Source organism: Nicotiana tabacum, chromosome 8, assembly GCF_000715075.1.
Source record: "Nicotiana tabacum cultivar K326 chromosome 8, ASM71507v2, whole genome shotgun sequence".
In the NCBI taxonomy this organism is placed as follows: Eukaryota; Viridiplantae; Streptophyta; class Magnoliopsida; order Solanales; family Solanaceae; genus Nicotiana; species Nicotiana tabacum.
Window position 1 is genome coordinate 35,337,689 of NC_134087.1, and position 12,927 is coordinate 35,350,615.

General features: G+C 33.8%; 1 protein-coding gene across 1 annotated transcript; it reads right to left on the minus strand.

Annotated features, from left to right (window-relative positions):
• Positions 1-7,011: 7,011 nt before the first annotated feature.
• Positions 7,012-11,848, minus strand: LOC107810817 (receptor protein-tyrosine kinase CEPR2). Its single transcript, XM_016635647.2, has 3 exons — positions 11,283-11,848; positions 7,747-10,402; positions 7,012-7,637 (listed from the first exon to the last, which is right to left on the minus strand). Exons 2-3 carry the CDS (start codon positions 10,376-10,378, stop codon positions 7,264-7,266), a joined length of 3,006 nt encoding a protein of 1,001 aa, XP_016491133.1. The 5' UTR covers positions 10,379-10,402; positions 11,283-11,848; the 3' UTR covers positions 7,012-7,263.
• Positions 11,849-12,927: the final 1,079 nt, after the last annotated feature.

The window sequence follows — 12,927 nt, forward strand, 5'->3', positions numbered from 1 at the left end:
AGACTAAAACTTCTACAAATCTTCTATAATTATGTTGAAAATGTCAATTATGCTACAATTGAAATGGGAATTGGGATATTAAAATTTAATGTATCCAGTTTGTAGATATCTTGTAGATAAATTGTAGATTATTTGTATTCTGATTGTAGATGCATTGTTTTCTGTTTTCACAAATCCAAAACGACTAAAGCTACAAAATCTTCTGCAAAAAACAGTCTACAATTTTTCTAATTTATCTACAATTTCTACAAAATTACTACATTTATACTACAATTAAACTACAATCTTATGTGGAAAAAAATATTGACAACAAAATTTGCTCTTCATCTACAAAAATCGTCACCATTTATTGGATTGGTACATTGAACTTTTCCGACTCCGGCAACTTTTCTGGCAATCAGACGACTACCTACAAGTCTACCACAAGCAACACACCTTCTGAAATCTCCAATAGCGATGGTAAAAAGGAGCAGCGACGGTGGTACTGACCATGTACTCTTCGATATTTTTTTCCGGTAATTGAAGAACCACCCACAAGTGTACTGTGTACAGCTATCAAATCAACACAGCTTCCGTCAACTTATGCTGGCAAAATAGCTTCATTTAGCTACAACAATTTTAGCAATTATTACATGAATTACTAGGTAAAATGAGATTCATCACCTAGCCAACAACTTATTTAGTATACTTTTTTATGTTTATAAAAATGGATTAACAAGCAAAACAGAGTAGAATAAGAAAGAAACGAGAAATAGAAACGGAGAAGAGAAAGAAATGGGAGGGGGAAACGGGCTGGTCAGATCTTAGTAATTAAGGGGAGAGAGAAACGTGGGATATATGGACATCTTTAATTAAGGAGTAAGAAACTGCCAATTAATTATGGTATATAAATGGTAATTTGGTATTGAAATGTAATAAACACAAATCTTAAACATTGAGGGTAATAAGGTTTCATATATGGTATAGGAAGGTAAAAATATAAAGAATACAATGAAGATGGGAAAAAAATGCATTTATAAATTGTATGTGCTACATTTATTTCAAAATTACAAAATTGAAGTTTGCATTTAATAAGTAAATTAACAAAAAAAAATAGTAAAACTAAATTTTCATGCATAATAAATTAATAATACTTCAAATTAATCTAACAAACTAAAACATTAAGCATAAATACGTCTAATAATTTTAAAATAGCACAGATTGTCTCAAATCAACTTAAATACGAAATTCCGGAGGACGCACAAGACAATTCTTTATATGCCTCCTTAAACTGCATGTGCTAGACTTTGAACGAAGATTTAAGACTTGACCACAGTTATTGCACTTTACTTTCTGAACTTCGTCAGTTTCTTCTACCACCTCAAAGTGTTCCCAAACATATGAGCGCACTCTAGAAGTACGAGGCATAGTTTAACTTGAATTGAGAATTGAGATTGGGAATTAAGAGATGAGTGAAGAAATGAGGAAGGGGGGGGGGGAGATTTATAGTTTTTCAAATGGGGGTTAATTTTAAAAAAAACCCAAAAATGGGCTAAAAATGCAATTAAGCCGTTGGGCAACGACCATAATGTGAAATAGACCATTGCCAACGGTCAGAATCTGAGCCCACATTTAAAAAAATTGTTACCATTAACCCGGTTTGGGCCGGTCCGGTCCGGGCCGGTTAACCGGATGAACAATGTTGTTCGTTGACCGGGTTTGACCGGTCCGGTTAACCGGTGGTCAAAATATGAACGGACCAAACCCCCTACCCCTATAACCCAGCCCCACCCGACCCTTTTCTACCGATCCGGGTCGGTTTCGGTTTTAACCGGTCTGGGCCGGTCCGGAAACGGGATAACCCCGCCCGTTAGACACCCTTAAATTTAACCCAGGACTCACGGGAAGCAAGTGTTAACACAAAAGAGATTTAAAAAGATCATTTTCTTCTATTCAAATTGTAAGTGGCCACAAGAGATCATTTTCTTTGTGCTGCTTAAAAGGGTGTTTGGCTAAGCTTATAAGCTAGTTGACTAGCTTATAAGCACTTTTCGGCTTATCGACGCGTTTGGTAAAGTTAAAAGTGCTTATAAGCCAAGTGTTTATAAGTCAAAATAAGCCATAAGCTGGTCATCCCCATCTTATAGATTTTTAGCTAATAAGCACTTTATATTTGACTAAATTTTTTACTATTTTATCCTTAAAATATTTCTTTTAGAACAAAATTCTTACATCGATACTCACTACCTTAAGTACTATTTCAACCTAACCCCCCCTCCCTCTTCAAGTCTGCTATTCTCATTGATTATTTAAAATAAACAAATTCTCTATTCATTTGCATATTTATATCTATGTGATTGTAAGTTAATATTTTAATTGTATGTAATAAATGAGGATATATAAAATTTGTGGTGTATCAATGTTTGTTTCTATTCAAATATTTTGTCCTATTTAGGTTTATTTTTTACTGAGAAACTTTTATTAATTTATTAATTATTACTTATAACTTATGATTATGTGCTTATCAAAATATAAATTCTATTTAGAAAGAATTACAAGAAATACACATGACTTCACACCATAATAAAAAATGACCCATATTTTTAAGTTTTACACCACCTAGCCCATACTGTACACATTTTGAAAACACTAGCTCTTGCAAATTCAAAATTTATGTTCTTACAACCATTGCTTCTAAAAACTATGGAGTTAAATCTGTGTTCACACAACCATTGCTTTCACTCTCTGTTCTTCTCACATCTTTTACATATGCTTCAAGGGGCCGTCCGCCATTACTGATTCTCCCCCTATGTCACCTGGTTGCAATGTAAAAAAATCAAAGAGTAGAAGTCCACCATTGAAGGCCATTCAAAGCTTTGCTTTAGAAAATAAAATTTTTTGAGTTTGTTAATCGTTTGGATTGAGTGTTGTTCCAATTGATTGAAAATATCAAAAGGAGTTCAAAGTTTAAATTTGAAGTGATTTGGAGTAGATTTGAGCAAGATTTGAGTTAAATTTCAGAAAAGACGCAATGAAGAAGACGAAGTCGGTTTTTATATATGTATAATCTTGTATAATAGTGTGTATGAGTGTATAAACACATCTTATACACTTTTATACATCTTTATATAAACGTCTGTAGACGAACTTCTTCCATGATTTTCAGTTGCAATTCTTGTTCAAAATCAGTCCAAATCTCCATTAAATGACTTCAAATTTTATATACAACCTCCTTATACTATTTCTAACAAGTCTAAATAACACCCACTCCAAACTTCTCACAAAATCAAATTCGAAATTTAAACCCACATATTTAAGCTTATTAAAAATCTAATTTTCACCACCCAAATGGATCTGATTTGTTGAACTAATATTTGAGTCACAGTTACTGATTCGAAATTAATTTAAAAGCTTGTGCAGTCTTTTTTAAAAATTAAATAGTAATTTTGAGAACCTATTGGATTTGGATGTTGAATCTTAGCCTATTATTTTTGGGCTAGTTGGTTGTAAATTGAAAATAGGCTATAATATCGAAAAGTAGGGAGCCCAGTTGTTCTTATGTGAAATTTTTCCTTATATTTATCATAAAAGTTATCTTATCTAAGAACAGTTTTATTTGAAATAAAATGACAAATAAAATATTTTATATTTGGATCGATTTGGAATCTAAAATTTTTAAGAAATTACGCCCCTATAAGTATAAACAGTTCTAAGGTTATTTAAGTCATTTTAACAGAAAAAGAGCTTATTAGCACTTTTTTATCAAATACTGCAACAACTTATTATCAATTTCAGCACTTGTATCCAAACACGTAACTGCTTATTATTAAATCAGTTTCGGCACTAAAAAGTGCTTTTTTCAACACCTAATGTTTTTCAGCTATTTCAAATCAACTAATCCAAACAGGCTCTAAATCACTTTTAATTAGGAAGGTCAACGCAAAACATATATATAGAGCATGTTGAAAGAAAAATCAAGGAGCAAGAATAAACATATATTCAGTTGCAATTCTTGTTCAAAATCAGTCCAAATCTCCATTAAATGACTTCAAATTTTATATACAACCTCCTTATACTATTTCTAACAAGTCTAAATAACACCCATTCCAAACTTCTCACAAAATCAAATTCGAAATTTAAACCCACATATTTAAGCTTGTTAAAAATCTAATTTTCACCACCCAAATGAATCTGATTTGTTGAACTAATATTTGAGTCACAGTTACTGATTCGAAATTAACTTAAAAGCTTGTGCAGTCTTTTTTAAAAATTAAATAGTAATTTTGAGAACCTATTGGATTTGGATGTTGAATCTTAACCTATTATTTTTGGGCTAGTTGGTTGTAAATTGAAATATAGGCTATAACATCGAAAAGTGGGGAGCCCAGTTGTTCTTATGTGAAATTTTCCCTTATATTTATCATAAAAGTTATCTTATCTAAGAACAGTTTTATTTGAAATAAAATGACAAATAAAATATTTTATATTTGGATCGATTTGGAATCTAAAATTTTTAAGAAATTACGCCCCTATAAGTATAAACAGTTCTAAGGTTATTTAAGTCATTTTAACAGAAAAAGAGCTTATTAGCACTTATTTTATCAAATACTGCAACAACTTATTATCAATTTCAGCACTTGTATCCAAATACGTAACTGCTTATTATTAAATCAGTTTCGGCACTAAAAAGTGCTTTTTTCAACACCTAATGTTTTTCAGCTATTTCAAATCAGCTAATACAAACGGGCTCTAAACCACTTTTAATTAGGAAGGTCAACGCAAAACATATATATAGAGCATGTTGAAAGAAAAATCAAGGAGCAAGAATAAACGATAGGTAAAGAGTAAGGGAGAGAGTTACAATATCAGACGAATGGTGAAGACCCAAATTCTCACCTGTGGCGCATTTATCATCACAGCACTCTCTATATGCACCAGCTGGGAATCGAACCCGGGGCTGTACCGTGGCAAGGTATTATTCTACCACTTGTGCTTGATGCTTTATGGCTTCCGTTTTAATTATATGAACCTTAAGCTACTACCGGAATGCATTGATAAAATGAAAATCTAAGTTATCATTTCAATAAAAACAATGTGGAATGGAATGAGTACTTGGTTGGAGATAGTTTGGAGAAGAAAGTAGTGTCATTTTCTAATTTACAAAGAGTAATAATTAGGTTATAAAATGTTTAATGTTACTGATTTACCGGTTCATCCAGGCTGATTCGTCCTCAGCAGTTGTATGATAATAAGGGTCGTTTGATAGGGTGTATTAGAAAAAATAATGTAAGTATTAGCTTTGTGCATTACTAATCCTTTGGTATTGAAAAAAACAAATATAACTAATACATAGCAAACCATGGTGTTAGTAACGTAAGGGTTTTTTGTACTTGCATAAATATGGTTTTAGACATAATTGCCCTTCAAATCATCAAAACCTATTCCAAATACTTTCTGCCATATTTTGTATATTTTTATATTGTGATTTTAATTAGTTTTTCCCCTTTTAGCAATTATAATCAAAATTATATCATATTTAATGCACTAAATTTGACTTTGAATTCGTTCATAGTATATATATATATATATGTTAAAAGTTTACCATTTTTTTTATAATCGGTATTTTGTATTATATGTCATAGCAATTAAATTTTTCTTCTCTTTTAACTTTAATATTTCAATTAGTTATCTCTTTTAATTTTGCTCCCCTATAAAAAGGGTTCGCTTTAAAGAATGTGGAGGGTAATAAAACTATTGCAATAAAAATAGTGTACAAAGTTAAAAGAATGCGGAGGATATTTTTGTAAACAACCAATTTTAAAAATTATGTAATATTTTAATACATCAGACCAAATAGTGTATAAGAAGTAATTTTAGCATTAGTAAGCAAAAGGGCTAGGCATCCTCTTTATCTTAGCATTACTCATCTCTCCTCAATTGGACTGAAGGAAGAGCAAATCGTTTTTTGGTGTCCATTCATGCCAAACAAAGTGAAAGCAAATGTACTTGGTCAAGGAGATCTTTTTTCTTCACTGAACAAGGGTATGTATGTCCTTTCTTTTAATTTTTTCTCAATGTTAACTTCTACCTTCTTTCTTTCTGTCCAGAGCTGTGAAGGATGTAGATAAGATATATATATATATATATGTGGATTCGTACTAAAATTTCAAAAATAAGTTTGAAATCATAATTAAAAAAATTACAATGGATTAATGGGTAAAAACATAAAATTGCATCCGCCATGTTTAAATCCTGTATCCGCTTCTGGTTCCGAGTTATTTTAATTTCAGGTGGATGGGAGCGTAACCAAGCAGGAGGTATTTGCTCAGATTGATGGTGCATTAACACAACTTCTTGAAGCAAAGCAAGGAAATTTTGGAACAGCGGTGGCATAGAGAGCAGAAAATGTCAGTATAATTTAACACTAGAAATACTGACTTGGATCACATAAGTGATAAGACATAGTAATGGATATTTTTTGAATTGGATAGATTTTGTATTATTGATTGCCATCCTCATATACAATTCTGTTGAGATGTATATAAAAATTGTAATATATCTTTTTCAAGGAGTGTTTTATCTTCAATGTTAAAGACAGACTTAATAACCTTGTTTTTCCTTCCTTAATTGAAGCTATTTGACCTGCATGATGCTGAGGCAAGGCTGTACCATGGCATTATTATAACTTCTTTTTTTAAAAAAGAAAGAAAGAAAGAAAGGGCTGTCCGGTACACTAAACTCCCGCTATGTGTGGGGTCCGGGGAAGGGCCGAACTATAAGTGTCTATTGTACGTAGCCTTACCCTGTATTTCTGCAAGAGGCTGTTTTCACGGCTCGAACCTGTGAGCTTCTGATCACATGGTAGCAACTTTACCAGTTTCGTCAAGGCTCCCCTTTTGGATCTTTCAATATTCATGCTTTGTTTTTTGTTTCCTCTCCCTCCCTCTCTATTAAGGCAGAGGAGGAAAGTTATCCTCATCCTTTAGTAGATTATAGAAGTAACAGAAAGAAAATAATCAATATGGACCAATGTTAAGAATTATATAAACTTCACTTTCAAAGTTAAAATAAAAGTTCCTTAACCATGTACATTTTAACTTCCACAGTACAGATCAATAGAACCTCTCAACTTTCCAGCCACAACAGAAAAGATACATTTCATTTTACAGAATTCAACTTTTACACAAAGAAAGTGGAATATCATTTCAGATCAGATACCTAAACTAACTTGAGAATTATACTACATAGCAACTATCAACAGGGAAAAGAAACCACATAGGGAAACTAGACCTCAGAAAAATTGTGCCCCTTTTTCTCAGATTTGCTTGAAGATCTAAATGTCCAAGGTTCAGCATCAACAAGCAACTTGACAACTTCTTTCATGTTGGGGCGCAAATTAGGAAGCTTAGTTGTACAAAGTGTGGCGATTCTCAGCACTTTGATCATGTCTTCCTGAACAAGTTCAGAAACCACCTTCTGATCGAGAACTTTGACAATGCTTTCCTTGTCATTTAAATGAGTTGACGTCCAGTAGACCAAGTCTTTGCCTTCTCCAAATGCATCTTCTATTGGTTTTCTTCCCGTTACTAGTTCCAATAGCACGACGCCAAAGCTGTAAATGTCACTCTTTTCTGTTACTCTCAGAGTATATGCCATTTCTGTCAAGCAAACAAATAAAAGGGTTAATGTTAGAAGGTTATTTCACAAATGATAAGTAACAAGAAAAGCAAAAATGGTCATTGAACTTCTGGTTTTCTTGAATCTTACCAGGAGCCATGTAACCATGAGTGCCTGCAAAACAACTGAGCTCGGATCCCCTAGAAGAAATTTCTGAGACTTTTGCAACCCCAAAATCTGAAACTTTTGCTTCATAATCCTCATCAAGTAGAATGTTCGTTGATTTAATATCTCTATGAATAATAGGAGGGCAACAATCATGGTGCAGATAAGCAATTCCCTTTGCAGCTCCGAGTGCTATTTTATATCTCTGGTACCAATCTAATTCTGGCTTGCCAGCCTTGATCTCTCGATGTAGTGCCTCGAAAAGATTACCATTTGGCATGTACTCGAAAACCAAGAAATTTGAACCTTCTTTCATTAGACTGGCATACAACTTTACTATATTTCTGTGCCTGATTTTCCCCAAAATTTCCATTTCCCTTGTCAAAACTTTCACACCATTCCCTTTCCACAGCTGCTTCACAGCTACAGTTCCACAACCTTTCTTCAAGTCTAACCGATAAACTTTCCCCGTACCTCCACTTCCAATCAAATTGTCTTCGTCGAAACCACAAACATCATCTGCATCAAATTCCACATGGTGGAAGTTCTCTAGCTTCCATTTTGGATTTGTTCCCTTGGCTTCCTCCAGCTGTTCTTCAGGATCCCCTTCATGACTATGCTTGTAGTTTAGGTAACTGACAAGCAATAAACCGCCCATTAGAACAGCTAAGGAAAGCAACACAATGCAAAATACAACTAGTTTGTTTAACTTGTGTTGAGCAGCCTTTCCACCACAACCCCCCAAGCCCGAGTTCATTGAGAATTTGATGCTTTCGTCAACACAAAGTCCCTTGTTATCAGCAAATGCCTTATCTCCTCCCATTGTTAAAAGATCCAATAAAACTTCTCCTGATAGCTGGTTGTTAGAGAGATCTAACGACGACAGCTTCAGATTGTCCAAGCTAGTCGGTATTTTACCAGTGAGCCTGTTGTGTGAAAGATTCAGAGAGTTCAAAGATGTCATTGTCGATAAAGAATTGGGAATGCTACCTGTAAGAAGATTTGAAGCAAGATTCAGGTCTGCAAGCCTAGGAAATTCACCCAATTCTGATGGGATTGTCCCTGAGAATGAGTTCTTCTCCAAATGCAAAGATGAAAGTTGCTTCAGTTTACCAAGCTCAGAAGGTATTGCGCCGGAGAATTCATTGTTATCCAAGTACAGCCTTTCCAATTGTGTGAGTTTCCCAACTTCTTTTGGAAGCTCACCTGAAAATCTGTTATTTGATAACACCAACTGACTCAAGCTAGTAGCAGTCCCAATATCAGGAGATATAGTTCCACTGAACTTATTATCACTGAAATCCAGCATCAACACATTTGGAAGTCCCCATACACCATCAGATATTTTCCCAGAAAGTTGATTATTACTTACCCTCAATCTCTGTAAAGACTTACAAGAGGAATAAGTACTTGGAAACTCCCCTGAGAAACTGTTCTCAATAGCTAGCAAAAACTGCAAGTTCCCATTTTGGCACAAGTATTTTGGGAATCCACCAGTAAATTTGTTTTCAGATATGTCTATGCTATTCAGGGGCGAAAACCGACCAAGATTTGCTGGAAATGCCCCAGAAAAACTGTTCCTGTACACAGAAAAGGCATCAAGATGCTGCATTTCTCCAAAAGCAGGAGGAATTTCACCAGAGAAGTTATTCTTGAATATTTGAAACACTGTTAACTTCTTCAGGTTCCCGATTCCCGGGGGCAGCTTCCCGTACATCTGGTTGCTAGAAATATCAAATTCCTGCAAAAGAGAGAGGTCTGCAAGTTCTACAGGAAGTTCACCTGTCAACTTATTTTGAAACAGCTCAATTTTCCATAAATTTTTCAGCTTGTTTATATACTTTGGGAAATTCCCAGAAATCTGATTTCTTGAAATATCCAATGTTCCTAGTGCCTCCATTTCAAAAATGGATTCTGGGATTTCTCCTATCAAATTTGAGCCTGCCAAGTAAAGCCAATACACTTTCTTTAAATTCCCAAGAGTCTCAGGAATTTTACCTTCAACAAAGTCATTATCCCCTAGGCCTAGTGCAACCAAACTAGTAAAATTTCCAACCCAAGATGGGAACTTTCCTGAAAAGTAGTTTATAGACAAGTCTAAAACTTCTAAGTTAGTCAACTTAGATAAATCAGGTATGGTTCCATTCATGTCATTTCCAGTGACATTCAAGATTTTGAGATTGGTGCAGTTGGTTATTTCACTTGGAAGGTTCCCTGATAAAGAATTTGAAGGTAGCACCAAAGAAGTGAGGCTTTTGAGTGAAAATATTGAAGGGGAAATTACCCCAGAAATGGACTTGTTGTCAAGGGAAATTTCAGTAACAAGACCAGTATTTTGATCACATGTAATTCCATTGAATTTACAAGGAGTTTCTGAGTCTTTCCAAGAATCCAAGTAACTCAAAGGGTCATTGAGTTGCTCTTTGAAATGTAAAAGGGCCTGAGTTTCAGCAGTTAAGGACTTGGATGGCTGAAAAAACAAAACCAAAAGTAAGAAAGTGGCAAGAATTTGGAGGGAGTGGAGTCTTTGGATTCTTGCCATTGTTGAAATTGGAAAGGGCAAAAGGGTCATTTCATGAGGGGAGACAAATCCAATCAGGAGCTCCATTATTGCCATGATGGGTATCCATCCTAGAAGTAGCTGAAAGAAGGACAGTGGAAAATCAGAAACCAAAAATTAAGGTAAATGGTATAAAAAATGATTAAAACAATAATATATCCAATTCAAAAAAAAGCTGTCTTTTATCAGAAGTGGTGTATACCTAACCAAATGTTTGTCATATACTTTTATACTTTTTCCAATAGGAAGATAAAAATTGCAGTTCAAGAAAAAGAAAACTTACAGATACAGGAAGTTCAAATTACAAGATAGAACCAAATATATACACATACACATACACATATTGATTGTTGTTGGGTGGTGGTGGGAAGGAAATAAACTGATGTTAAGATGTCAATTTCTCATTTAGTTGTGAATTACACATATAAAAACAAAATTATCTCCCTTTAAAGTGACTCAAAATGTATAGTTTCACCTTATTTTTACAGACTGTCTAGGCTATGAGAAAAGATACTGATTTACACCCCAAAAATGGATAGTAATATAACCAAGAAGATTGAAATCTTGGATTCAATAGCTGTAATAATAACAACCTTTTAGAAACTTATTCTTAAATGAGCAGTAACATAGAAACTTTTTTTCCTAGAAAATTAGCATACTAAAATAGGCAAACAAGAAACAGGGGAATGGACTGATTGACAGAAAACAAACAGCTCATAATTCAATCATAAGTACCACAACAGAAACAAAGATATCCAGAAAAAAAAAATAATTAAGAAAAATCATAAGTAACATGCATCTTAGTTGTTAAGAATCATCTCAGGTACACAAATACTTTGATGGACAATTATGTAGTTATTACATAATAATGAAGAGCAAAAACTTAGGAAAAACATATATAATGATGGAAATTAAGACTAATAACAACAAATGAACAAGACTTAAAGGGAACATAAGTTACCTGAAATAATAATGATGGTTTGTACAAAACTGAAGTTTTAATCTCAGAGCCAGAAAGTTTTTCTTTCTCACAAGAATTGAGGCATAATCATGACTTTTCAAACTTTTTGTTTTCTTCGGTACCCAAAAGAATTCAAAAGTTGAATGGAGACCCCAAAAGCAAAAGGGAAGTTGCAGTGTCACCAGATACAGAAAAAGAGAAAAGAAGTTTCTGAAAGGAAAAGAGTTTGTTAGTTTAAGTCCAGTAAGTAAGAGGAAAAAGGTATTATTAGTAGGAAGGCAAAAAAAGACAAGAAAAATAAGGAGAAGGAAGAAGAGAAGAGGAGATAAGGCAAAAAACAGGGGGTGATGGTGTTTGGTTTGTGGGTGTGGGGTGGGGCGTGGGGTGGGGGGGGGGGGTTCAGTGCATTGATTAATGAAAGAAACAATGTCTGAAGGTGAAGGCTGAGCTATGCAAAGAAGAAGGTGACAAAAAATGGATAAAGAAGCTTTTCTAAAGGAGAAGAAGTTGTAAGAACCTCTAAAACCCACATATTCTACTTTGATTTAGATTAAGACCTACTATCATTTTGGTGAGAATTTTAACTCTTATATACTATTAAAAAGGACAGTTCATTGTACAAGACATCTCATGTATACATGCAAAGATCGCACTCTAAGGGATCATTTAGTTGGAATAGTGTTTAACCCAAAAAATAATTTTTAAGGTCAAAGCAATAATTTTATATAACGGGCCACAAGCAACTGATTCAATACAAAAAATATAAAATTTCGTTAATACAACGTGATAGAGAAGTGAGAAATAAATTTAATGACAGATAATATAATAAAAAATAAAGAAGAGAAGAAAAAAATGTTATTGAATGATCCTTGATAGGATAATGAGCCGAACAGAGCTTGAAGGACCGAACTATGGCTAACTTGAGAGCAATATGCTATAAATTATAATGTATAGAATTGTAGAGAAGAAAATTAGATTTCCCCAATGGTGGTAAAAGTATGTCTATTTATAGGGCCAAATCTAAGTAACCATTCTCCTTGAATTATGGGTCCATTATGAGCATTTACTCAACCCATCCATTACTTTTGGAAGACTTGTAACAACTGTGTAAATGCTGGAATTCCGTAACTGATGAGTTAATTCCGTAATTGATGAGTTAATTCCATAACTGATGAGTTAATTCCGTAATTAATGAGTCAATCTCGTACTTGTTGAGTCAATCCCGTGCCTGTTGAGTCAATCTCGTGCCTGTTGAGTCAATCTTGTAATTGATTGCCTTGTTCTGACTGTTACAATCATTTATTAAATTTATTAATAATTGATTTGTAACTGATGGTGTAATGATGGTAAATCTCATATAATCTGGGATTAATTGATTCTTTCCTCATTTGTAATTATGAGATATTTTTCCGCACATGATCCGGACTATTTCATGATGATCAGTTCCGAGGCTAACATGCATGGTACGATTATGGTCGGTCCCGGGGGTGTTTCACATATCATCTTTACATGTCATTCTTCACTTTTCTTCAAACTTTGCTGACACGTGTCGCCATTTAATAGACCCACATGACGAGTCTAATTTTACTAATACAAATACGATTTATACTGGTATAAGTTATGCCGGTATAAGTTATATTGGGAT